We start from the raw sequence: 27,924 nt of genomic DNA on the forward strand, positions 1-27,924 counted from the left end.
ATCTATATATATCTAAAAGCTGAAGCGTAGCATTTATTGTTGCTGCGCTCCAGTTGAGCCACATCATCGTCCACCTCATTATCATTTTCTTTCCAATTTTCCTATAATTGTTTTTAACATTTACTTTTTATTTTATTTTAATATTTACACTTTCTCCACCCTTACCTTTTCATCTCCCCACTACCTTCTACATAAATATTATTCTTTTTCTTTTCATCTCCCCACTACCTTCTACATAAATATTATTCTTCTTCTTTTCATCTCCCCACTACCCTCCACATATATATTTTCTTCTTCTTTCTCTTCAACTTCCTTTATTTTGTCTCTTCTTATTCACATTCTCTTACTATAAATTTGTAACTATCTATTCCATTATATGCATGGTTTTCTCTCACAAAAAAGTGATTCTCTCTCTCTCTCTCCCTCAATTTTTCAATGAATTTTATTATACATTCTTCTATTTATGCCAAATTACTAATCTTTGGGAATCCTTTCTTTTCTTTTTCTTTTTTTTTTTCTACACTAGAATCATTATGCTCATTTTCTCACTTAATTTAATCGGGTAGTTTGCCAGAATTCAAAAAAAGGTTCTCTCTCTTTCTCTCTCAATTTTTCGATGAATTTTTTTATATATTCTTCTATTTATGCCAAATTACTAATCTTTGGGATTTTTTTTTTCTACACTAGAATCATTATTCTTATTTTCTCCTTAATTTGATTGGGTAGTTTGCCGGAATTCAAGTAAAACCAGGCAATAAGGAATTTTATGGCATTGGAGAATGCCTGAATATATACTAGCCAAAAGTTGAAAGTCAGCAAATTAGTGGAGCTATGATTAAGCTTTAAACGGGATTGATGGTATTGTCAATGTTCTTTAATTAGCATCCTTATTTCTATTTCTCTATATATGTTTCCTAGAATCAGTATTAGTCTCATTTTTATTTTCTCTATTATATTATAGGTAGACCAAGAGTTCATTAAAACTCCACATTGGTTAATGCCATTTAGATTTGTTTTTAAATTTTTTTTCTCTCTTTAATTGTTAAATGTTATCCTATTTTTGTTCTTTCTTATAACTCTAATTAATGTTGATGGTTTTTTTTTTTTGGTTAGTTAAGGTTGATGGTTCTTTCTTACAGAGGAAAGAAGAAATTGAAAACAATTGAATTCCATATAAACCTGTACCTAAAGGGGACAAGAGCCTTTGTTTATTTGATTAGAGACAATATATTAAAGGGGCATATCCTTTGGTTATTGCATTGTATTTCTTAAAGGTTAAAAGATAAAGCTTGTCATTATAGGAAAACATTTGGGGTGGATATCATTTTAATATTTTTTTTTTGTGTATTTCATTAATATTTTTTAAGGTGAACTATATTCTTCTAACTTTTTTGTAGTGTGTTACATTTGCTTAATATACAACTCATCTCTTATGGAATAAGGAAATTACCATAATAATAAAAAATCATCACAAAATTACAAGGTTAACTTAACCAAAATTAAAATAAAACTAAAGAAATAAAAAATAGATTTTATAATAATTTATTAGTCAAAAAATTGGTAGGCATATTCAAATTCCTATTTCCAAGAACAACTAAGTATTAATCCAAACCAAAATTCATTGAAAATTATAAAAGGGAAAGAAAAGACTTTCTAATGGGAAATTAAAAAAACACAATTCTAAAACCACATATTAAAAAAAAAATCATCAATCTTAATTAGAGTTATAAGAAAGAATAAAAATCTTTTATGTGCAATTGTTCTCTTTATTGGTATTTATTGTTATATATTTTATTTTTCCTTTTTTTTCTTCTCATCTTATGTTATTCAACAGTTAAATTCAGTCACATCTATATATATATATATATATATATAATAATTAAACATGGAATATTTTATTTAAATTTAAATCAATAAAATTATCCTTAAAAAATTGTACTCTTTTTTTTTTCATCTACACTTTGTCCAAGCTTTTTCCTTACCTTTATCTTTTCATCTCCCCACTACCTTCTACCTTAATATCACTATTCATCTCCCCACATCTTCCATATCATTAAATTATTTATATTTTAATTTCTCTCCTTTTTTATTTAAAAAAAATTAAAATTTTAAAATTTTACTTAAATTCAATAAATAAAAGTGTCCTCATAAAGTGGAGTAATACTAGGGACACACTCATTCTCAAACCCAATACATCAAAGAAAAAATATAATACAAAACAAATGCCAATTGGGAAACACTAAATTAATAATAATAATAATAATAATAATGAGGATATCAAACCAAATATAATATAAATAAACTAATAGTTATGGATATACTAACTTAAGGGTAGCAAAATTAAATGAAAAAAAAAAAACTACAATGCATATTTAATGCAATAAAATAATCATCAAGTTTTGGAAAACAATAGTTGCCTATGGAGAGAGAGAGAGAGAGAGAGAGAGGAGAGAGAGGAGAGAGAGAGAGAGAGAGAGAGAGAGAGAGAGAGAGAGAGAGAGAGAGAGATGGTAAAGAAAAAAAAATCAAATGTCAATTAGTAACTATTAATTGGAAAACAAAGAGGTTGTAAGGAGAAGTAAAAATAAAAAATAAATATGACCAATATGAAGAACATTAAAAATTTATAGTGCAATAAAATCAACTGTTACATTCACTTAAAAAATTGAATCAATAATCAATAATTAAACACAATCATAGCAATATATTTAAACTTAAAACTAATCAAACTCTAATTCATAACTAAAAGGAGATGTTCTCATGTAATAATAGAAATTACATAAGAAATGAAATTATGATAATAGTAAAAAAAGTTATAAATGAAATTATGAAAAAAAGTGATAAAACTAATTAGCTACTATCATTATGAAGTAGTAGTCTATGATTTTGCACATTTAAAGAAGTGGAATATATAAAGTTTACTTAAGGTATATGTAAAGATTGACATTAAAAAAAAGATATGTAAATGTTAAAAAAATGTATATTCTATAAATAAATAAAAAGGTATATGTAAGGTTTTTATTAACTTAGAAGAAAATGAAAAATTAATTATTAATAACAGCAACAACAACAACAATAATAATAATATAGAGGTAATTACATTCCTCTTTCTTAAGGTTTGAAGAAATGACACTCTACCTCAAACTTGAAAGGAAAAAATATTTTCACCCTTTACATTTGTTTGACCAAACTTTGTTAAATTAATATTAAAATATTGTGTACTAACTTGCATGTGCTTAATGTAGGTTCCAAAATTAACCTTAATTTTAAAATTAAATTCTCTTATTTTAAAATTTTAAATTAAAGTGTATTTCAAAATATTAAGTAATGTCTTTTCCTTTTCTTTTCCCAATGAGTTATGGAGAGATTTGTCATTTCAAATGTTTTGGTATTTTATAAATTTGTATTTTAATTCTAAAATTATGAGTAATGTCTTTACTAACCATGGTTAAACATTTATAAACAGATTCTTAAATAAAGTTAAAATATTTTGTTATTAATATAAATAGAATGGGAGAGTGTTATTACTTATTACCCCAAATATATTTAATAAGATCATCCTAAAAAAAAAATATCTTGCGCAATGCGTGGGTCTGCGACTAAAAGCAGAGACCTCATGCGGAAATGCATGAGGTCCTGTCATGTGGCACTCTAAGCTTCCATTTAGTCTTTTTAACCTTTTTTACATTAAATTTTTTAATTATAAGCCAATAATTTATAATAATTTATTTTTACTGTGACATATATGGCAACAATGACCAAACAATTGTAATCTTCTAAAAAAAAAAATAACTACGTTGTCAAAGTAGATGAAAAGCCCAATCCCATAAATATTGACCCAAATATGAATTTCCCACCAACATGTAGTTGAAAGGCTACAACCTTTGACCCACCCCAACTTTGAACCCCCACCAACGTGTAGCTCAAAGGATAACCCACATTGAACAACCCACCAATGTGTACCTCAAAGGCTAACCCATGCCAACTCTGAACACCCCACCAACGTGTAGCTCAAAGGCTAACCCCCGCCAAGGCTGACCCACCCCACATTTCAGTTGATGAAAGTCTAAATTTTTACACACAAACCCTCTTCTTCTTTCCCACCTGTAGATGAAACCCAGCCAAGAATTTCAGACTCACAGCGAACCTCTGTGTCTCTATACAAAAACTCTTCAACTTCTAAGAAAACAATGGTTTCCATTCCAACTCAGTGATTATCTATACAAACACTCTTCAACTTCTAAAAAAACACAACGGTTTTCACTATAAAAATTAAACCTTGTGATAAAAATTAAACCTAGTGATAAATCAAAGCTATATTAATGTTAATTGAGAATCACGTTTGTTGTAATGGAAATGATAAGCAGATCGAGATTTATTTGCAATATCTGTATCATTCTTGCAGTAGCTTTTCTGTGCTACTAGATTCTCCTTTGGTTTTTGGGCTTTATTTTTTGCGTAATATCGAGTTATATACGAGATATTTAGCAGCCCCTTATGTCATTGATTTTTGTAATCCATTCTTTTAACTACAACGGGTTCTCTTGAAGAAGTATGTTGGTTTGTTGCCATGCCGGCAGGCGGCAGCCACCTCCAAAATATTGACAAATCATTCATTTAAAAAAAAAAAAAAAAAAAAAAAAAAAAAAAAAAAAAAAACTCTTTAACAGTTTATTGTTCATAATTGCTTCCTGATTTAGACCTTTCCTTCCTAGTGCCTCATAGCTACATAGCTAGTGTTAGATAATTGTACGATAGATTTATTCAAAAAGTTTGAACTCTGCCATCAGTTTCTCCAAGTTCACTGAAATATGTGCTAGAGTTAAGAGCTCATTGGCTTTCTGCTAGGGTAGAAACCCTGTGAGTGCTTGACCTATTGCAATGTAATGTATATTACCCCTGTATCACTTTTACGTGATTTAGGTTTATAAACACCCAAATTGATTGAGAGTGATGCTAGAGGAAATTTTGTGTTATACTAGAAATTATATTTTTGTTAGTTAAAATATAGTATTAAATTGGATGGATGATATCTACTTTTTTAAACGATTATAAAATTTCCCAAGCGATGGATATGTGGATATTCATCGGAATTAGTTTTCCTACAACCCAAGCTATGAAAATGTGGATATCCATTGGAATCAGTTTTCGTACAAAAATATGGTTCATCTGGAATTCAGATGAGCATAGGTATCTGTGGACTCTCTTGAGTTATCTACAAAAGAAAAAAAAGAAAAAGAAAAAAAGAGACATTTGCAGGGAGAACGGAAACATTTCAGCTTAACTGATTTTATTCGGATAATGATCAAGTAATACACATTCATTATGAACAAAATAAAAACTTAATTTTTATTTTTTGAACAAATAGAAGTATTGTGGGGATGATAGCTGTCATTATAGAGGTGTGAGGGTATAAACTAATCACCAAATTCTGGAACTTCTGTAGACTTTGATACGGCTAAGTTGTCACTTAATTCCCGGCCCTTGGTTTCAAATGGAAGCAGAAGAGCAGAGATGGCTGAAAGAACTATGACAGCCTCAAATAGAATAATGGCAGCTGTTTGGTGGCAATCAGTTACTAATCCAACTGCTACTAAGGGGCATATCATTCCACCAATTCTTCCCATAGCGTTTGCAACTCCAGCCCCAGTTGTTCTCACAGAAGTTGGGTATAACTAAAAAAAAAAAAAACTAATAATTTAGCTGCAAACACTATGAATTCAACAATAGTTTTCTACATTATCTGTAGAAAGGTTAATGTCGAGATGCATGGGAAAGAAAAATGACTAATTAATTTCTTAAGGAATGAAAATCCTTGAAGATTAAACTCAACGGGATTTTTAACTCATAAAAATATACAATTTCAAAAAAAAAAAAAAAAACTTATCTTCATAGTTCACTATGGACTTGTTTGTCGGGAGTTTTAGTTAGTTTAACTGGTAAAGTCTCTGATAGATAAATAAAAAATCTGAGTTTCAACTGCTAAAATTCTCTTCATTAACTGCAATAATGCTGAAGTCCAAAAGAAAAACTCTTTTCAAAAGAAATTATGGGAGATACCTCAGGAGCATATATATGCGCGACTGTCAAGATTCCCATGGCGCACATGCGAACTCCAAACAATAACCCTATTGTTAATATAGCAGACTGATGGAAAACCAGTGGAAGAAGGATTATGAAAGCTAAGATGGACATAATTATCACTGAAAGCTTGCGTCCTACTCTATCTACAATTATTGCCGATAACAGAAGCCCTGGAAACTCTGGAAAATAAAATTGAGTTATACCTCATCTGTAATTGAACTTAAAAGGAATCTGAAATAGTTTAGAAGAAAGTAGACACTAGACATAGATTACCTGCCAAACTTGTGATAAATGCATTTATGTAAAGGCTATCATCCTGGAGATTTTCTAGATGGAACATGGTTGAGCCACATTTGCTTTCCACACTACTTAGCTCAGTGGTCAGAAATATAATACCATAATATAAGAAATCAATTCCAAAATATAACGACCATAGGAGAAGGGTTGTTCGGGCTAAGCTTGACGAGAAAAGTATAAAAAACAATGAGAGGCCTTTTTTCAATTCCTCAGTCTTCTTTTTAGTTGAGGAGAGTAAATGAGTTTCCTCTGTTGGATCAAACTCTTCATCATGTCTCTCTTTTGTATTGGAAACAAGCATGCCAGAAGGCATCTCTGTCTGGTTGAGACGAGCAATTTTTTCCAGAATGTGATGTGCATCAATGGTATTACCTTTCATACACAGAAACCTTGGAGACTCTGGTACAAGAGTATAGAAGAAAAGCAAAGCAAATGCTGGTACAGAGGAGAAAGCCAATAGCCACCTCCAATTCAATCTTGTCATGACTATCTGCAATACAAATGACATAATAATTAAGTTGCAAATAGTTTTCGTCCCTTTGTATTATGGTCTTTTACTCGCTAGTATGTTAGGCTGTGTTTGGCCAATTGTCTCAAGACCACATGACAGAATTTTAACACTCAAAAAAGAAGAATCTGAAGTTTATTTCAACTGAACTGTTTTCCCCAAGGCAATCAAAGGATTAAGTACATAAGTCATGTCGCCTTTAAGTCTTTAAGTCTCTTCCAAGTCAGCGAAACTAACATTGTCAACCTTTGCAATATTTTGATTATCTTCCTACTGGTTTTAAAAGAAATATATTCACTTCAATGTATTTTAACAATTGACAAATTTCACTTAGCCATAGTTATAAGAGGGAGAGTGGGGATCTGTGACGGAGAATTAAGAAACATAAAGTACTAAAAGTCTAAAACATATCAATCCAAAGTGGATCTGTGAAAAATACGAAAACTCATCAACCAAAAGCAAAGCAGCAAGAAAGAATAAAACAAAATCCACTACAAGAAAGAAGAGAATAAAAAAAAAAAAAAGAATTGAGAGAGAGAGAGAAAGAGAGAGATCACTATTTTAAAAAAAAATTATAAATTAATGGGCAAAACATAGACTAAAGAGAGAGAGAGAGAGAGAGAGAGAGAGAGAGAGAGGTATAAAGAAAATAATAAAAAATTTATAGAAAAGAAAATGAGTAGAAGAAAACTAAAAAAATGGAGAGGAAGGACTAGAGAAAAAGTAACAGTATGGTGGGGGATTAATAATGGGAAGAAGAGTTGGAAAAAGAGTAATGGTTACATAAGAAAAAATGGGAAGAGTTAAAATTAAATGATTGTTTTTATAAAGTTACTAATATTTATAATATTTCTTCATATCTAACATTGTTTTTTTTTTAAAAAAGAAAAAAGAAAAAAATAAGATAAATGATGTGGTTGATGAGGTAGTGTAACCTGAGCTTTGCAAAATTAAATGCAAGGCTTCCAGTAATGACCCGCAACATACCAATTCAAATTAATGAAGTTTGAAGTTTAGGCTGTGTTTGACTCGATTGAAAAGGTTTTACAGAAAACATTTTACACATTTGTTTGGTTGGACTGAAAATCCAGTCAACCTGAAAACATTTTCTCTTTGACTGTAAAATCCAGTTATCCGATTGAAGATTATGATATTATTTCAATGTTCAACTTTGTTTTATTTTCTATTTGTATTTAAATGGGAGTTGGTTCCAATTTTTTAGGATTAGATTGTGATGGGAGGATAAGGATATCTTATCATTGGTTATTTATGTCAGTATGCATGAATGAGAATCAACAAAAAAAATTAATCCAAAAAGTCTATTTCCTTTCCAAGTTAAGGAGATTAGTCTTGAATTGACTACAGTATCTTGTAGGTTCAATAATTTATCTTGGTTAACATCACTTCCACTATAGAATAATATAGATTAGAATATCACTCCTTCAAATCTTCTTTCTCTAATTTAAACAACACAGTTCTTAGAATAGTTACTTGAATAATAGCTGGAGATATCAGGAAATATATGGAACATACCCATGCAAGTGAAGCCTCAAACATTGTTCCAAATGTCCAAAAAGTTGAATGGACAACCATCCAGGTGCCCCTTTTTTGAGCAGGAACAAACTCTAGAAACCAGGATTTAAATACAGGCCCTCCGCCCAGGCCAATGCCAACCAAAAAACGAAAAATCAACAATGATATATAGTTTGGGGAGAAGGCACTTAAGAACCCAGCTCCACTAGTTAACACAGCCATGCCAAGAAAACCCTTCCTGACAAGGGAAAGTGAAGAAGTAACAGATAAACAGAAGGTTGAGCAATGCCATCATAAGGGTAGCAAAATGGCAATAGTCCTTAACCATATATATTTGAAACAACATCTACAGATTAGTTCTCTAGTACAATGGCTTTGCACTTGATGAATAGCTTGCCCAGGATTAACTTGTAAAGTAGATTCTAGACCAGCAAGCTTCACCAAGAATTTGTTGATGTAGAACTTTGCAAACCATGAAAGAGATCCATGAGTTTCTTATTAAAAGGATAGCACGCCAAGTGCCAAAAATTTCCTTATACTAGTACTGGCATGAGAGTTTAGCATAATTCACAAGTTAACTTAGCAAAAACCACATCATATTGCTTTCCTAGAACATAGCTCTGACCCCAATAAAACAGGTAATTAATTAACGATTTTTATAAGTTACATGAAGAGACTTCTATTTTAAATGGTTAGAATTCGTCACTAGTGTATCTCCAAATTTCTTTGAAATTATAAATTATGGATTGTCCCAAAAGTTAAAATTTTTAAAAAATGGTGAATTTAATTATAATTCATATGGATCCAAACCACTCTTTAATAAGTGGGATCTAATGGGAGGCAGAGTGTAGACAGGGTTTAAACTTAGGACCATTTGCTCTAATATCATAATAAATTAGTGATGATTCCAAAATCTTAAATTGTTCTAAATTGGTATATCTAATCATTTAACTATAATTTGAACAAAAAGTATCATTTATTACTTGAGAAAAAAATATTTTTTCCCTTGAGCTTATGCAAATATGATCTACTACTAGAAGTGAATGACTTGAATTGGATCATGTGTCCTTAACAGAAATAAGTTGACATGTTGATAGGTTATGAAGCTATTAATGTATATCCTAATCATTATGTCGTATATGCCTTAATGAATTTTCATCAAAAGAGGAGATGTAGTTTTTTAGTTTTTAACCAGGCAAAGACAAGTCATAGGATTGAAAAAAGGGAAAGGACTACCTCCTTCCATAGGTATCTGATATAAGGCCCCATATATATGCTCCAACTAGCATGCCAGCAAAAACAACAGTTGTTAAGAGGCTCTCTTGGCCTGATGAAGGTCCCCACTCAGACTCAACTTCTGGTCCTACAAAAGTGATAAGCATAAACTCTATTGCTTCTGCAAACCAACCCAGTCCTGCATAAGAAAGCACAAGAGCCTGGAAGTTCCCAAACCCCACAGCATCAAGTGCTTCATCCAGTGTGAACACAAGGCTCTGGTCTTCCATCTAGAGAATCATATATAGAAGAAACTAATATCAACTGTTATATTTTTTTGTATATAGATTGAGTTGTGTTTAGAATGCAAAGAACACTTTAGAAGAAATATTATTTCAAACAAGCTGGAAATCAGCAACTCAAGTAACACAAGTCCGTCAGCAGACACAACACAAAAACTGGGAAGTTAAATGGTTTGACTTTGAGCAGACTAACAGAAACACCCAACTACAGAAAATCTCCTCATTTTCTCTAGATGAAGGGTAACGTTTTCCATATTTCCATACAAACATTAAAACATGAATGCAATAGTGAATTACCTTTGCAAGAAGACCGAGATAGTAGGCCAGTTTTATAGGTCAAACCATAAGAAATTGCCTGAATATTCTCGGAATGATTGAAGGCAGAACCTAGAGCAGAGAGTACTGCGTTGTAGTATGTTTGATTGAAAGAATACAAGTCTCACAAGAAAGGTTTGTACTATTTTTTTTGCATATATTGTAAGCAAGTTAAACAACTTAGACATAATAAAAAGATGTTATATTATTTGAATGATTAGGGGGTTTATTCTTTATTTATTTATTTATAATAAAACAATTAGTAGTCCTAATTATTGGTCCTATCATTTTGGTCTCCTTCGCATTCTCATTATTTGATTGTTTATGATTACAATCGTTTAAAATTTAACTACTCTCATTGTGTCATTACCTTTTTAGCCATTTCTTTATCCTTCAGCAAAAGTTATGTATAGCAATATTCTGCTCTCTTTCTTTTTTAAGTGTTATTTACTGTTTTTATACAAATACAAATCTTCTGTTCCACTTTTATATCCCATTTTATGCTCCACCAATTACAACTTGATGCCCACAATTCATTTGATGATAGCCATCCCTACTCAAGATTGTATGACATTCAGACTGAACCAAAACTACAAGATTCAAAGTCCCTTTTACCAAGCTACAACATGGAAGTAAGTCTGATTTGAGAACAAAACGAGAACCACAACCTCCCCAATTAGCTAACTGACACTTTCACCATTCCATGAAGTGCCAGAGACAGGGTCCCATGTTTTGGTTTGGCTCATGGTCTCATTTTTGAAGCAGAATGTTTTAGGCTAAAGGGGAAAGTCCACGTTAAACATACACAGCTTTTCTGTACCAAATTTGCCTTAAAGGACAAGTGCTAATTTATCTATCTTGACCCATATTATCAAGTTATATTATCAAACATTTTGGTTTGCTGACCACCCAGTAGCTACCTCCATAATACTGAATAAACATTACGTGTCAACTTTTATTAGCTAAAAACAAAAAAGCTAATAATGCTGTAAATCATGTCTTAAAAGTTTCAACTATAAATTTTCATACACCCGTCTCATATGAAAATTTCTCCAAAATAATAGTATTGCATTTTTTCTAATTACTTCCGGACTTGAAGCTTCCCTATGATTTTGTAGGTCAGATGTTGGATGGTTCATGCTGAACATTGTAAAACAAAGGGAATATAAGTTGGTGTAGAGATTCTAGAGAAAACGGAAGCAAGATGTTCAGGCTTCACGACCTATGTCCACAAAGAAAGCCCTTAAAAGGCTACATCTTAAGCTGTTAGCAAGTCCGCAGAGCCAGGGTCTCTGTTGATCAAAAGAAATTCCCTCTTTTGGGGAAGGGCGCAAAATCCAAATTCCAATGGTCTCATGTGTATAGAGGTCGGCTGTGACAACTGTTGTTGCTCCACATGAGTAGAGGATAACTGAGTCATCCACAAGAAGTGTTGAGTCAACTATTTAGCAGAAGGACTGGAGCTCCCCTTCAGCCACCCTCGCAGGTCGAGGCCACTTTGGATATTCCTTTACTTTTTGATTGTTTTACAATTCAAAGGACAAAGATTGATCAATATGTTGTGCGATTGTTAAGTGCTTTCAATATACTAGAGAAACCTAGACTAACCCAAGCTTAGTATGCTTGTTCTATAAGTATATGAGTCTACAATTGGTTTGGGTGTTTTGGATCATTATACATAATAAACCATAAATCCATTATCTTTAATACATTGGAGACAGTTTCAAATTTATCTTCCTATAATAAACCATAACTTATGATGAATTTGCAATTCATACACAAAGTTGTAGGTCAGAGACTTTTGAATTTGTATTTTGCAATCCATATATCATATCAACTGAGTTTAGTTGTGTGACAGCTTTATTTAAAATGTTTGAGCCCTGCCCTCACAGTTTCTCAAAATTCCTGCTCTGAAGAATGTCATGTAATGTAATGCAGCTTAAAAGACTTGAGAAACCTGAGACATTTGAAGGGACAATGAACATGGAGCTCAAGATGACCCGTGCATTTAGCAGCTGATTTTATTAGAACAATAATTACACATACATTCTGAACAAAATAAAGATAATTTCATATACATTTTGAACAAATAGTACTATTTGGGGAGTGATTTTTGCAGTCAACTAAGTAATAAGAAAAACCATGTGAAGCTTCTTATTCTTCTTCTTTTCCTTTGTCACAATGGTGCAAGGGTATAATTTAATCACCAACTACAAGAACTTCTTTTGACTTTGATACACCTATGGTGTCACTTAATTCCTGTCCCTTGGTTTCAACTGGGAAGAGAAAAGCACAGATGGCTGAGAGAACTATGACAACCTCAAATAGAATAATGACATTTGTTTGATGGCAACCAGTCACCAATCCAACTGCTACTAAGGGACATATCATTCCACCAATTCTTCCCGTAGAACTTGCAATTCCGGTCCCAGTTGTCCTCATAGAAGTTGGGTATATCTTCAACCAAAAAAAAAAAAAGAAGGAAACTAATAATTTAGTAAATATGAATTCAATAATAGCTTTCTACATGATTAGTACTGTAGAGATGCTGGGGGAAGAAAGTTGAGTAATTTAACTATTAACGTCATAAGTAATGGCATAGTCCTCTTTTAATACTTTATAGAGATAGAACAGATCATGAAGGTGCAGCTTCAGATCTTTCTCAGAACTGGAAACATAGATTAACCCCCTCAACAGGATTCCTAAACCAGAGAATATAAATAAATAAAATACAATTTTGAAAGATTGATCTTCTTCAGTCAACTATATATAGTTCACTTTTGACTTTATTAGTGTTCCAAACCCCATGTAACTAACATATTCCCGAAGGATAGCAAACACCACATAAATGGTACTGAAGAGAGGATTAAGACACTGGACAAGTTCAAAGCCCAACTGAAGAAACATTTTCTACAAATAAGCAAAAAAAAAAAAAAAAAAAAAAAACACTCTCTATGCCACTTTATTATAATCAATGCATAAGATGATTGCACCTTTATCCTTACTAGATCTTGTAACAAACCACATACAACAAAAGAGAAGGTGGCAAACACTATTGGGGATATTTCCAGTTCTGCTGGCTGCTCATCTTCACAAGTAGATAACCCTCACAGTTGAAGCAGATTACAATAATGAATGCAGGATGAAAAAAAAAAAAAAAAAAAAAAATAATATTTTGCAAGACTTGGAAATTTCTATCTGGATGTGTTTGTCTCATTTCCCTATGTTTAAGATATATCTTTCCATGTCAATTTCATTAAATATCTTGACTATTAATCGAGTCCAAAACAAAAACTCTTTCAAAAGGAATCATGGAAGATACCTCTGGGCCATATATATAGGCAACTGTGATGGATCCCATGGAACACATGCGAGCTCCAAACAATAATCCTGTTGTTAAAACTGCAGACTGATGGAAGACCAGTGGCAGAAGGAATATACAAACTAGGGTGAGCATAATAATGAAGGAAAGCTTGCGGCCAACTCTATCCACAATTATTGCTGATAAGTGATAACAGAAGTCCAGGAAGCTCTGGAAAATAACATTGTGTTATACCTCATCAATAATTAGATTAGAAAAATCTGAAATAGTTATTGATAAAATTTCGAAGTTATCTAGAAGAAATTAGATACCAGACACCTGCCAAACTTGTAATAAATACATCTATGTAGAGGCTAGCATCCTGGAGATTTTTTGGATGAAACCTGGTTGAGCCACATTTGCTTTCCCCACTACTTAGCTCAGACGTCAGCAATATAATACCATAATATGAGAATACATTTCCAAAATAGAACATCCATAGGAGAAGGGTTGTTCGAGTTAAGTTTGGTGAGAAAATCATACACTGTTGACAGGAAATTTTTTACTACCTCAGTATTCTTTTTAGTTGATGAGAGTAAAAGAACTTCTTCTGTTGGAGCAAATTCTTCATCTTTTCTGTCTGTTTTAGTAGAAACAAGAAGGCCAGAAGGCAGCTTTCATTGATTGAGTTGAGCCATTTTCTCCAGAATACGAAGTGCATCAGTAGTATTACCTTTCATACACAGATACCTTGGAGACTCTGGTGCAAGACTATAAAAGACAAGTACAACAAATGCTGGTAAAGAAGAGAATATGCCAGCAGCCACCTCCAATTTAATGTTGACATGACTATCTACAATAAAATGACATAATAATTAAGCTGCATATATTCCTGGTGTCTTTATATCCTTGTCACCGGTATGTTAATCCTAAATTGTCTCAAGACCACACAATAAGAGTTCTAACAATCAAAAGAAGAAGTGAAGCTTATATCAACTGAGTTTTTTTCCACATGACAATCAAATAATCAATTAGAGAAGTCATTTAGTTTCCTTCAATTTATTGGAGAAACTGTTCTTTTCAATAATTGCAATACTTTGTGTATCAATTTATAAACTACCATTTGTCCCAAAAGTTTAAGCTGATGGGAAATGATAAATTTAATCAGTTAACAATAATTCTAACACTCTCCTCACGTGTAAGCTCATATGCCCTCAAGTAGTGGGGCCCACATGGAATTTTTAATTTTGATTGGGAGGTAGTGAGGAGGCATGGTTTGAAGTCAAGACTACCAGCACTAAACCTAATGTCATGATTAACTACCATCTGTTCCAGAAGCTTAAGCTAATAGGAAAATAGTGAATTTAATCACTTAACAATTATTCTGACATCTACTTATTGGCTTATGGGATATATCCCATCTGCTTAACTTCTTAAGAATGGCTCATCACAAATTTTGTAAATGAAAAAAGAAAAATACATTCAGTTAATTAAATCAATTCAATGCGAATGAGAAACAATATCAACCCATTCCAAGTGTGCTTGCCACATCATCAGAACAAAAGCAAAACGCTTTCCCTTCTTTGTGTTTTCAATCTCCCCCTAATAGTCATGAAGCCTATCTCAAATTTAATTGATTATATCCAAGACAAAAGGATGTGGATTCTGCTTAAGGTACAAGTGTACGTGCATCTTATCCCTGTGTGATTCAAGAAGATCATCCCAATGATGAATGAATCTTGTTTCTCATTTCCTTCACAAACTTCTGACAGAATGAAGTATATTTTCTTCATTTGAGATTATCTGTATGAAGAGTATAATCTAAACATTGGCATATATAAGGGAGATTTACTAGGAAAAAAATGTATGAAGTACAAAAGAACTTGGAGATCATATCAAACATGCTATACAGAATACTGCGTTTAAAACATGCATTGCATATTCTCAGTCAAACAGACTTCTATGCAGTTACGGTAAAGATTTATTTTCAACGACCTTGAGGAACTTTGGTACATGGAGATACAGTGGACACTAGACCTTGGCAGCTGATATATATATATATATATATATAGAACAGAAAGATGAATGAAGTAAAAAAGCAGGTGATATATACCACTATTAGTGGCTGCAGAGAATAAAAGTTATGCAATTTCAGAAACTTTTCTGGTTCAAAGAGGTGCCTGATTAGGCCCCTTAAAAGTCCCTGCAACTAAACCAGTTCATAGTAATGAGTGAAAGTCATTTTATTAAAAAGCTTTTTTTTTTTTTTTTTTTAAGTTCAAGAATTATATCACAACATATTATACATAAGTCTATGTCTTTGATTAAGTATATATATCTAGAATACTGAAGTTTGGGATCCCCAAAGCTCATCCCTCAAATCTCTTTTTGCTACTTCAGTTTTAAAAGGAGAAAAGTAGATGAAGCCTTATAGATGTATGACCCAACCCCACCCCAAAAGGAGTTCATTCCTTCAGTCTCAACTTTTAGAATATCACTCCTTCAATTCTCATTTCTTTGATTTAAACAATTGTTCTGATTTCAAGTGAAGTAAAAAAATCCTCAAAGAGGGGAACCTCATATTATCAATGCAGCATTGAAGACAGAAACTATGATAAAATCAAGAAAGGAAGAAAGTCAATATCGGAGAAGGAAATAAAATATATAAAGATAGGAGTAAGTGAGAGTTAACTTGAATTATAACTGGACATGTTAGGAAATAAAACATACCCAAGCAAGTGAAGCCTCAAAAATTGTTCCAAATGTCCAGAAAGTTGAGAAGACCGCCATCCATTTGCCTCTATTGTCAGCAGGAACAAACTCTAGAAACCAGGACGCAAATACAGACCCACTACCCAAGCCAACACCAACCAAAAAAAGAAATATAAAAAATAATATGTAGTTTGGGGAGAAGGTACTTAAAAACCCAGCTCCACTAGTAAGCATAGCTGTGCCAAGAAAACCCCTTCTGAAAAGAAAAATTGAAGGGAGTGTTAAATAAACAGAAGGTTGAGCAAAGTCATCACAAGGATAGCAAAATGTCAAAAGTATTTAACAATAAGTCTTTTTGAGGAATAAAGTTTGGCATGCCAAGTGCCAAAATTTTCTTATACTAGCACTAGAGTTCTTTTTTTGGATAACATAGGGAACCTTTCTAAAACACCTCTAGTCAGTAAAACCTACACTAAATGTCATTACTCTCCCAGAACAAAGCTTTGATAAAAAAAAAAAAAAAAAAAAAAAAAAAAGTCAAAGCAGCTAATTTTAACATTTAGCTTGAATAGATTTCCATTTTAAATAGTTGGAATATGTGACAAGTTTATCCCCAAAATTCATTGAAAGTATGGTTCATCACATGGGGAAAAAATAAAGTTCTCTTGAGGTTATGCACGTATGATCAACTGCCAGAATTAAATTAATCAAAGTAGATCATTTGTTGTTAGCATAATTAGTTTTCATATTCTTGATAAGTCATGAATTGATTCATACATATCGTACTCATAACATTGTATATGCCTTAATTAGCATTGAGACAAGATAAAAAAAATGGAAAGGGATTGTCTTGCTTCCTTCCATAATTGTCTGATACAAGGCCCCATGAATATGCTCCAACTAGCATGCCAGCAAAAACAAAGGTCGATAATAGGCTCTCTTCGCTTCAGGAAAGTCCCCACTTAGACTTAACTTCTGGTCCTACAAAAGAGATAAGCATAAGCTCTGCTGCTTCAGCAGCAAGTGCTTCATCCACTGTGTACACAAAGCTCCGGTCTTCCATCTAGGTAATCAAAAAAAAAAAAAAAAATAATCATGATTGTCATATCTCGTGTATATACATTGAGGTATGATTAGAATGCATAGAACATTTAGAGGGTTTAAATTCTTCTTCCACTCTATCCTGTCCTGCTTAGCAGCTCATTGTGCATAACCAACACCAACTTTGGAAAAGCAACAAATTCAGCATCACCATAGATAGTGTTGAAGAGAAACAAGCAGTTCATAGCATTATGCTAAGTCAAAATGAGGTGTCTTAATGGAGGTTCCCGGTCTATTTACATTTTTCAGTGATGGCTCTAAAAAAGTTGCTGCTATTTAAGATGAAGCAACTTTCTTACTTCCACTGATTCAGTTTCTTGTGTTTCATTAATTCTTAACATTTCATTTCCATTCTAAGAAAGCTGCTAAAGGTCAGTTTGGATTGTGAGAGGTTTGGTCAGCATATTAGGTTTGAGGTTGAAGTGGGGAGCGAGTTCAGTTTTGGCATGATTGCTGGTGTGAGGACAAATCTCTTAGAGTGGCTTTCCCGGTCTTGTATGAAAATTCCACGGATCGGGAAGCCTTAGTGGAGTCTTTGTTGGGGAGACAAGCTGTTGGCTAATGCAACATAAACAGTATTATCTTTCCTAATGACAATTAAATTCAATATAGCCATGAGTTTGAATTTAATAGGGGAACTGTACCTAAGTTTTGCCCTACTATGTTTAGTTTATAGAATTCCTCTTGAGATTGTTGATAAATTACTGATTGTCAGAAAAGCTTGAGCTATTAGAAAATGGTGCATTTAATTATGTAATCACCAATTATAATTTTCAAAGACCAACAGACACGTCTTCATACTTCCCTAATAACAAAACTATGATTCATAAATATTTCTCCTTCTATCAATCTTAGTCTCAAATTAAACTTTACAAAAAAGAAAAGGTTGAAAAAGTATTCCAATATAGACATTAAACATGTAATGATGAAATACCTTTGAGAGCTGGAATTTTTATGAAGGTTTCTTTGAGCTTGTCACCACCACGTACACCAAATAGCATATGGTCATATGTTTATCAATAGTGAACTGATATGTGAAATAGTGCATAACTGCATATGAAAATAGGCTAGTTGTATCAGCCCAAAATGGCCAAGTACCATCTTTGGCGGAAATATTTGATGATCTATCATTGTTAGCGAAATAATTAGGAACTCGAGTTCCATGAAAAATAACCACCAATTTTTTATGTATCTCGAGTTTCATAAAAAATAACACAACAAACTCAAGTTTCACAAACTTGAGTTCTAAAAGAGTGATACATACATAAATTTTCAAAATAGTGGTAGATCGCCAAATTTTTAGGCCAACAATGGTAGTTGGCCATTTTGGCTAGTTGTATCATACATTCTGTCAAGAATTGAAGACTAAGGGTCTGTTTGGTTGGAGGAGTGGAAAAGTAGGAGGACGGAAAATTAGTGAGAGGATGGAAAAATGGGAGGATAGAAAAGATTTGGTTTTCCCTCATGTGTATTTGGTTGGAGGGGTGGAAAAGTGAGAGAATGGAAAAGTGAGAAAGTGGAAAACTCTTTTGTTTGGTTAGAGAGAAAAAGGAGAGGATAGAAAATATAATTTATATAAATTGACTATTATACCCTTGTTACATAATAGGTAAGAAATAAATTTATTTGTACTCATTAAATAATATAAAATTTACCAACAATTATATTTTTCAATGAGAAGTGTTATGTCCACAACATTTTTCGTAATACTTTCATAACAAATTTATGTGGAAAGATGTTACTAGTTCTAATTTGAACATACAACTGAAATTTTATTTTTTTACTCACCAATATTAACTAATAACAATCTTTCATGCAATTCCTCCAGTATCGACTCTGCTGTCTCAGGAGGCACACAGAGCAGGTATGGCCCAGAGAAGGACCGTTTGTATAACTTTTTATCCTCGGATAACCAGTACCGAGGAGCTTTCCTTCGTATTTTCTCAGCTTCCACCTTATCGTCGGGCAATACGTCACTTTCAAGGAATTTTAATATGGGATCCATCCAGCTTGCCGACGGATTGGTTTGATTGACTTGGCAAACCTCCTTTTCCGGTGAGATGGGGGTACACAGGTCTTCAACGATAATCACCCGAGGAAAATTTTGTACTGAGGAGGTGGCAAGGGTCGCCAAGGAATCAGCGTGGGTATTTTCACCTCGAGGAATATGTAATACGTTGAAAGACTCAAACTTCGCACGCATACGCCTAACTTGGTCCAGATACCCTTGCATCCTTGGATCTCGGGCCTCCAACTCTCCTGTCACCTGGCTAACTACCAACCTCGAGTCTGAAAATAATTTCACTGCCTTTCCACCCATTTTATGGACCATACTCATTCCCATTATCAAAGTTTCGTATTCTGATTCATTGTTAGTAGCCGAGAATCCTAATCTTAACGACTTCTCGATGATGACCTCCTCGGGGGATATCAACACCAATCCCAATCTTGCTCCCCGTTGGTTTGCGGCCCCATCCACGTACACTTTCCAAAAAGACTCTCCTTGTGCGGATATTAAGCCAACCGATTTTTCATCCATGTGATCTTGATTCATATTAACTTCCTCTGGGCACTCGGCGAACTCAGCCACCAGATCGGCAATGACTTGACCTTTTACAGAGGTGTGAGGCATGTATTTGATATCAAAAGCACCCAGAATCGTGCCCTAATCGGCTTCATGGAGGGATTTACTTACATAATAAACTGGCCTTTGGACGCCATTGTCTTCTCGTATCAAGACAAAACTAACTGCATGAGGGGCTACCGCCAAATAAGCATACAACACCTCATCCACCTCAGGGCTAGACATGATAGGCGGCCTGGACAAGTACTCTTTCAACTGCTGGAACGCTTCAGGACATTCCGCGGTCCATTCAAATCCTTGCCACTTATGTAATAGGTGGAAAAAAGGACGACACCTCTCAACCGACCTGGAGATGAACCGATTCAACGCAGCAGTCATCCCAGTCAGTTTCTGCACCTCTTTTGGATTCTGAGGTGCTTGCAAATCGTTAATGGCCCTAATCTGGTCTGGATTCACCTCAATTCCTCTATGGGTCACCATGTACCCCAAGAATTTCCCGGAACCTACACCAAAGGAGCACTTCGAAGCATTCAAGCGCAACTTGTGTTTTCTCAGTATCCCGAAGATACTCGTGAGGTCTTCCACGTGTTTGGACACCACTTTACTTTTCACAACCATATCATCGATATAAACTTCAATACTTCTACCCAGTTGCGGTTCAAACATTTTCGTCATCATGCGTTGGTAGGTAGATCCAGCGTTTTTCAAGCTAAAGGGCGTCACCTTGTAATGGTAATTCCCAATTGGGGTCACACAAGCAGTCTTTTCCTGATTATCGGCGGCCAGCGGTATTTGGTGATACCCTTGAAAGGCATCCAAGAAACTCATCCTAGGGTGACCCACGGTCGCATCCACCAACTGGTCGATCTTCGGCATAGGAAATGGATCCTTGGGGCAGGCCTTATTAAGATCCGTGAAGTCCATGCACACCCGCCATTTTCCAGTCTTCTTTTTTACTACCACCGTATTGGCCAATCATTGAGGGTAAAAAACTTCCTTGATAGCCCCAGCCTGTTTGAGCCTAGCAACTTCGCTTCTAACCGCCTCGACATGTTCCTTCGATGGTCGCCAAGGAGGTTGTCTCCTGGGCATAACGGTAGGGTTCACGTTGAGTCGGTGACAAATGAAATTCGGGTCCACCCCTGGGGCTTCATACGGGTCCCATGCAAAAACGTCCACATTGGCTCGGAGGAATTCCAGCAAACTCGCTTTCTCTTACAAAGGCAATTTGGCCCCAACCTGGAAGAATTTTTCGGGATCATCAGCAATAACTACCTTCTCCAGATCTTCACACTCTACCCCATTGGCTGGCACGTCTAAGCCTGATACTGGGGACTTTGATTGCTATAACTCATTGTCGGCCGTAGCCGAGGTTTCTGCTTCTGGCCGATGCTGTATAGCCGCTACTAGGCACTGCCGAGCAGCCGCCTGACTCCCTACTATTTCCAACACTTGGTCTCCGGATGGATACTTCACCTTCTGATGTAGAGTGGACGAAACCGCTTTAAGGGTGTGAAGCCAAGGTCTGCCCACAATAGCCGTGTATGGAGAAAAAACATCTACAACAATAAAGTCCACCTCCACCACATCCGTACCTGACTGCACGGGCAGCCTGATTAGCCCCTTGGGAGTGACCAACCTTCCCTCAAAACTTACTAGAGGAGAATTATAGGTGTTAAGTCCTCTGGCTTCAAACCTAGCCCCTTGTACAAGTCTGGATACATCACATCCACAGCGCTTCCCTGATCAACCATCACTCTTCTGACATCGTACTCGCTAATCCTCAACGTTACCACCAAAGCATCCTCATGGGGCTGTGTGGTCCCAACCATATCCTCATCTGAAAAGCCCAAAATCAGGGGGACACACCTCTTGGCTCTCTTCAATGCTTGAGAATGATCCTCGGCTGCGGATTGGGACACCGACAACACTCTGGAGGGGCAAGATCCAATCCTTCCCGGGGCTGCAAAGATAACGTTAATTGTACCCAGGGGGAGCCTTGATGAAGCGTACCCATGCACCTCAAAACCTGCTTGGCTCGCCCTTCCACTGGAGTGATGCAAGAGTTGCTTTAATTTCCCTTCACGGACCAACTGTTCCAAGTGGTCCCATAAATTCCTGCAGTTGTCCGTCATGTGCCCATGATCCTGATGATAATGACAATACAAACTCAGGCTGCCTTTTCTAGGCTCTCCCGTCATCTTGTTCGGCCATTTGAAGAATGGCTCGTTCTTTATCTTCTCCAAAACCTGCTGAACTGACTCTCGGAATGCGGCATTAACAACCTGGGCGTCCGCCGAACCCGACTGCCCACCAAAATCCCTCCGTGGTCGGCTGTTATTATAACGGTCTGACCTGAAATCCCTCCTCTCTTGAGGGATCACCTTGGCCTTTTCTTTCCCCTGAAGTTGATCTTCTTCTACCCTTCTGTACTTATCTATTCTGTCCATCAGTTGGCGCACACTGGTGACAGGTTTACCAGTCAAGGATTTCCTCAAATCGTGATTAGCTGGGAGACCAGCTTTGAAAGTGGTTAGAGCTACTGGATCGTTCTTTCCCTCTATTTCTTTAAACATTTCCCAGTACCTATCCGAGTAATTCTTGAGAGTCTTGCCCTCTCGCATAGACAAAGTCAGCAGGGATCCCAAAGGCCGAGGAGTCCTGCTGCATGTAATAAAGCGAGCACCAAAGCCCGAGTCAGTGCTTTGAAAGATCCAACAGAATTGGCCCTTAAGCCATTGAACCACCTCATCGCCATCAGACCCAAGCTCGATGGAAAAACTTTGCACATCAAAGCCTCGTTCTTGGAGTAAATAGCCATCTTCTGGCTGTAATAGCTTACATGTTCCACCGGATTTGAATGGCCATCATACAGAGAGAACGTAGGCTGATGGAACCGCTGAGGATGAGTAGCATCGTCTATGTTTCTCGTAAAGGGCGACTTGGAAATTTGACTCAAGGCTTTGTTCATGGCATCGTTTCCCAGGCCCCTGCTAGTTGGACTTCTACGCTTACATCGATGGCGGTGCTCCTCTTCATAGGAGAAAGTCTCGCTTGGCGGAGTTCTTGATCTCCGCCTATAACTAGTTCTATCCGACTCCTCAAATGATGGTTCGAAGCAAGGTGGGGAACGCTCCCGTCGTGCATGGCGCAACTCTCTCTTCAAATCTGCAATCTCACGTTGCAGATTCCCATCATGCTTCGTATGGGAGACGTGACTCTTCCCCCGAAAGTGGCTCCTGGTTGTATGAGTTGTACGTACACTCCCTTCATGGCCTTCTCTTCGTTCGGGACTCCTTCGAGAACCACCATGCTGAGAGCCCCTTGACTCTGCCTGGTGCAGGTTGACATTCTCCTGGTGCAGTCCCACCGCGGGGTGATGTGGACCCACTTCCTCCATCAGAAACGTTGCACCGGAAGTCCTCTAAGCTAACACAAGCTCTTCCCACAGACGGCGCCAATTGTAAGGACACGATTTGTAACGACCCGTAATAGTGTTGGGTTCGCACATAAAAAGGCCCAAACAATATGATTTGTAGAGCGTGAGTGTAAAGAACTAGGTTAACTTTTGTATAATAAAAAGATTCACTCTCACGTATATTGAAAGTCTAGAGTTGGCACAACGATCGTTTTCTTTGATAATCGATACAGTTCTTTTTCTCTCTTTTTGCTCTTCTTCTTTTGTCTGTGTTTTTCTTTCTTTTCTTTTCTGTTCCGATCCCCCCTTTTTTGCATGTACTTCTTTCAGTTTATATACCCCCCTTTGTGTTCCATCCTCACCGCACACGTGTAGGTTGGGTTCGGAGAATTTCTTTCTGTCCCATCTAGCACCTTCTGGAACTTCCTATGGACAGCTATAAGGCTGCTTCCTTACTGTTCAGGTATCACCTCCACATTAATGCGGCCAGAGAGTTAGTTGAGAGGTCATTAATGTGGAGGCAGCTGTAGTTATAGATATTTGTTTGCCTTATCTCTTTCATCCTTGGTCGGTTATTCTATCTTTAGTGGTGACTTAGTTCTGAGGTCTGGTTGTAACAAGACCGCGTCCTGATCGTCCTCGGACGCATACTGCCGAGGAGTATGGCGTCCTCGGACAGATATAGAACTCTATCCTCGTGATATTGACTACCACCCCCTTCAATAATTACCTTATGACCTGACTTGGCCTCCTCGGACGTATATGCATCCTCGGATGGGCCACAGGCCCAACAATCCTGAACTTAATGGGCCTATTGATCGAACAGCCCCCACAATATCAAAATTAAAGTAAATGAATATGTAAAGTTAAAACTGCCTAATATGAATTTGTAAAGCCATTATATTTATATATTTATATATTTAATATTGTCAAAAAATTAAAAGTAAAAAATAAATAATAACAAGAATAATGATGTGGTCAATGATGTAACAAATGAGAACGCTCAACAGGAGCGTAGCAACAAAAATACGATATGAAAATCCAATTAAAGACAATTAAATCTTAATAAATAAAACTGTATGCATTAAAAAAAAAAAATTAGATCATGTTCTCTTTATATTGTTATACAAATTATTTTCTTTCATTTCGATAGATGAAGTGTTCAATTTTAGACATAAAGTCTACTTTTTTCCTACATATTATTTTAAATATTAAATTTGTAATGTGGTATAGTCTCCTAGAAATGTCTAAGAAATATGCAGTTCCAATCTCATGCATCTATATTAGTAAACAAAATTCGATCGATAGTTTGAAACTACTCCTATGATGAGAAAAATTATAATTATAATAATCTCTTTTTAAGACAATGAAATTTTTGAATAATATATTTAAAACTCAAACAGTTTAGTTGTACTAGAAAAATAAGTCCAAATAATAAAATTATGATATATTTTTTGAGATAGATAAATGAAAAATAATTTTAGAAATTGTTTTGAGTTTCTGGGTGAACAAATTATTTTCCTCAAAATTTAGAGAACAAATTATATATTATACCATAACTAAAATAAAATTATCTATTTCCACGCATCGCGTAAGTTTGAGACTAGTTTGTAATAAATTCTATAGAATATGGCTAGGTGTTAAGAGTTAAAGACTTCCAAAATACGAACATTATTCTTGCTTGTATAACGCTATAAGTAAATATTTTTAAATATCAAATGACAAAGTATATCAACTTACATAAATAGCAGAACTAAATCTTGAATCATCAATTGGCCCCCAAAAGAGAGAAATTTTGGTTTAAATTTGCTTGCCATTATTTTGCACATCAACTTACATAAATAGCAGAACTACAAAAATAGGATGTGTCTCATCCAGCTACTTTTAAATTAAAGGAACCATTCATATCTAATAATTTAAAATAGCAATAGATTAACACCTAGTGTTAAATCTTCTGCTACCATTTCTTCCTAAAAGATAGGGAGCATTATTGACAAATCCTATCAACTAATCAACTGCTACCAATCCTTGCGAAATAACTAAGAACTAGTCCAGCACATCCAACTCCACTTCATCAGCTTTTATCCTTTGTTGAGTCCAAGCACTCATGCAACTTTGCACATCCACAGCTGGTCCTGTGTTGTCCTGAGATATTTCGGTTCATATAGCAAGATCCTCATAGAAGAATTTCTTGAAAGAATCCATATGTTGTGTTTGTAAACGAAATGCTATGATGAGAGATCCATCATTAAGGGGACTTGGCAAAATAAATGATTTACCATCCATATTTAACAACCCTGGACCCACGTATGTAGGCTCTCCCCATCCAAAATCTGTGTCATAGACTGGTAGATTCATCCAGCTACCAAGAGAAAGGTTAGGATTCCCTAAGAAAGGTGCTTCTGTGCCGAGTCCTCGAATGTGAAAGCTGTTCCTCAGACCACCAACATGTTTCTGACTTGCTATAAAATCAAGATTAGACATTATATACTCATCTGTCACTGTCTCAATGGCTTCCCTTAGTTTTCCAGCAGAATAACCCAGTGGCTTGGACAAGAGGTCGCCGTAGAGACATGTTGATGTCACTGTAGCACAAATTGCGTTTCCAAAATATTGTTGAGGGAGAGGTGGATTTAACCGGTTGCGAATGTCAACTAAAATGCGAACCCTTGTAGGTTGATTGTCATGATCAGCTACACGACGTACCTTACAAGCACACCTCCACATGTGGCCAGAAATAGCCTCGTATCTAGAATATGGCCTTATTGTTGACACCCCATTTTCTTGATATGGGGTTTCATTATTGGCTCTGTTCCTTAGTCCCTCAACTTGCTCTCTAGTAAGTTTTAATAAGGTCACACTAGTTTCCTTCTTTTGCTCTTCCTTGGCATCCAAGCTCCCGATCATGAGTGGTGACTTTGTGGTGTACGTTATGTGATCAAAGCGCAGCTTCATAAGCGGTTTACTTGATCTCAACACAGTTCGATCAAGAAATGGTATCTCATTGTCCTCCAAATCGCATCCTCGAGCCAACTTTGCCCATGAGTTGATGAAGTTAGTTGCAGATAGTCCATCAGCCATGGTATGAGATACGGCTGTTCCAACACAAATGCCACCACAGCTAAATCTTGTCAATTGTGCCAGGAACAAAGGCCACTCCTCAATTGGAGTAGTATAATCAATCTTGGGGACAAGATCTTCGACTACACCAGTTGGTGCAAAATCACCAAGTTCATCCAATTTTGCGTCAGCATAAGCTTCCGATATTTGCACTCCCATTACATTGCAATCAAGTTCTAGCCGGCCGCCTTCTATCCAGCGTAGCCGGCCAGCAAGGGGGTAGAAGTGAACCAATGCACGACTTAATGCATTTTTCATCTTCTCAAATGAAAATGGGATGTTGTTGTTGGATTTGTAAATGTGTATGGCTGGTGCATGAGTCCACTGCGCTACTTGATCACTCTCAGATAACTGCAGTAGGCCACTTGGAGTAGGCTCGCTTGGAATGACTATGGAATTAGACTTGATGCTGATGCTCATCATTTTGTTCTACAAATTAAGGCAATAATTCCCTAACTTCGCTTAAAAACTTCTTTTGGAAACCCTTCACCTTGCCATAAAAACTGCCTTGTTCATGATTCAGTTCTCCAAAATACAGGATTTTTAGGCTTGATTTCCATGTCGGCATACAATGACAGATTGTTCACTAACTCTGGCCACATACTCCCAAGAATTCAGTCAAGATGGTAGTGCAGTTTTCCTTTTAAGAATTCAAAACCATTTATCTGAGAAAAAAAATTGAGAATAAGCTGCAGCAAACATTAGCAGAAAAATCCAGACAATAAAAACACTTAAAAACCCATTTGAATCTTAAAAAGTCATTAAAAAGCGAAGGGCACAACTACACAACAAAGCAATAGAAATATCAAACTTCATGGTGAACTTTTAGTCATGCTTACTGTCATCAATCTAGTCTGAGATTATTATTATTATTATTATTATTATTATTATTATTATTATTTTTATCATCAATCCTAGTTTGACATTCTCACCAACAGATCTGGAACATCTAGAAAGCATATCTTATGACTAATTTAGCTTGTTAAAATTGTAATTTTGTTAGTAGCAAGCATATCTTTTGACTGATCTGAAATTTCAGCAAGTTTAAGTTTATTTTGAAATTAAACAAGATCATTTTAAGCCTTATGCATTGTATTATTTACAACCCTCATTCTACTTGCTTCTTAAAAATACTACTCCACCAAGTCTATAAGTTCTCTTTGAATTTTCTAAACTAGTAGGATAAATAAGGAAGTAATTATTTAAATTATAAAAATAAAAATAAAAAGTGGCGAGAAGACATATACCTGAATCTTATTATTCTCAGAGTTCTTCTTGCTCCAGCAGCTACGTTTGCGGCAGCGTATGTGTCGGTGGGAGAAGAGTTAGAGGAGATGAGATTTGATTTTGTGGCCTGAAACTAACTATTGTGATTTTTTTTTTTTTTTTTGGAAAGGACTATTGTGTTTGAGCATTGAGGATTTAATTAAGCTA

The 27,924-nt window shown here is 35.4% G+C and overlaps 2 protein-coding genes and 1 pseudogene across 3 annotated transcripts; all 3 read right to left on the bottom strand.

Moving 5' to 3' along the window:
* Positions 1–5,383: 5,383 nt before the first annotated feature.
* On the bottom strand, positions 5,384–10,365 carry LOC115967265 (organic cation/carnitine transporter 7-like). The gene is made up of 6 exons (XM_031086341.1): positions 10,237–10,365; positions 9,659–9,927; positions 8,423–8,660; positions 6,358–6,871; positions 6,061–6,263; positions 5,384–5,675 (listed from the first exon to the last, which is right to left on the bottom strand). Exons 2-6 carry the CDS (start codon positions 9,925–9,927, stop codon positions 5,418–5,420), a joined length of 1,482 nt encoding a protein of 493 aa, XP_030942201.1. The 5' UTR covers positions 10,237–10,365; the 3' UTR covers positions 5,384–5,417.
* A 2,012-nt stretch (positions 10,366–12,377) lies between these two features.
* On the bottom strand, positions 12,378–20,000 carry LOC115966331 (annotated as a pseudogene).
* Positions 20,001–25,155: 5,155 nt separating this feature from the next.
* On the bottom strand, positions 25,156–27,924 carry LOC115969075 (spermidine hydroxycinnamoyl transferase-like). Of its 2 annotated transcripts, none has more exons than XM_031088639.1 (2): positions 27,738–27,924; positions 25,156–27,155 (listed from the first exon to the last, which is right to left on the bottom strand). In XM_031088639.1, exon 2 carries the CDS (start codon positions 26,911–26,913, stop codon positions 25,531–25,533), a length of 1,383 nt encoding a protein of 460 aa, XP_030944499.1. In that variant the 5' UTR covers positions 26,914–27,155; positions 27,738–27,924; the 3' UTR covers positions 25,156–25,530. The 2 variants fall into 2 exon arrangements, with proteins under 2 accessions (XP_030944499.1, XP_030944500.1); XM_031088640.1 differs by having other exon boundaries at positions 25,156–27,179.

Source organism: Quercus lobata, chromosome 11 (assembly GCF_001633185.2).
Source record: "Quercus lobata isolate SW786 chromosome 11, ValleyOak3.0 Primary Assembly, whole genome shotgun sequence".
Lineage (NCBI taxonomy): Eukaryota > Viridiplantae > Streptophyta > Magnoliopsida > Fagales > Fagaceae > Quercus > Quercus lobata.

What these genes read in the sequence shown, in the direction of transcription:
- LOC115967265 (XM_031086341.1), bottom strand. Translation starts at nt 9,927, where the DNA reads ATGGAAGACCAGAGCCTTGTGTTCACACTGGATGAAGCACTTGATGCT. An exon ending in TCAGATACCTATGGAAGGAG is followed by an intron (nt 8,661 to 9,658) that starts GTAGTCCTTTCC and finishes TTCCCTTGTCAG; the next exon opens with GAAGGGTTTTCTTGGCATGG. An exon ending in ATTTATCACAAGTTTGGCAG is followed by an intron (nt 6,264 to 6,357) that starts GTAATCTATGTC and finishes TTTATTTTCCAG; the next exon opens with AGTTTCCAGGGCTTCTGTTA.
- LOC115969075 (XM_031088639.1), bottom strand. Translation starts at nt 26,913, where the DNA reads ATGATGAGCATCAGCATCAAGTCTAATTCCATAGTCATTCCAAGCGAG.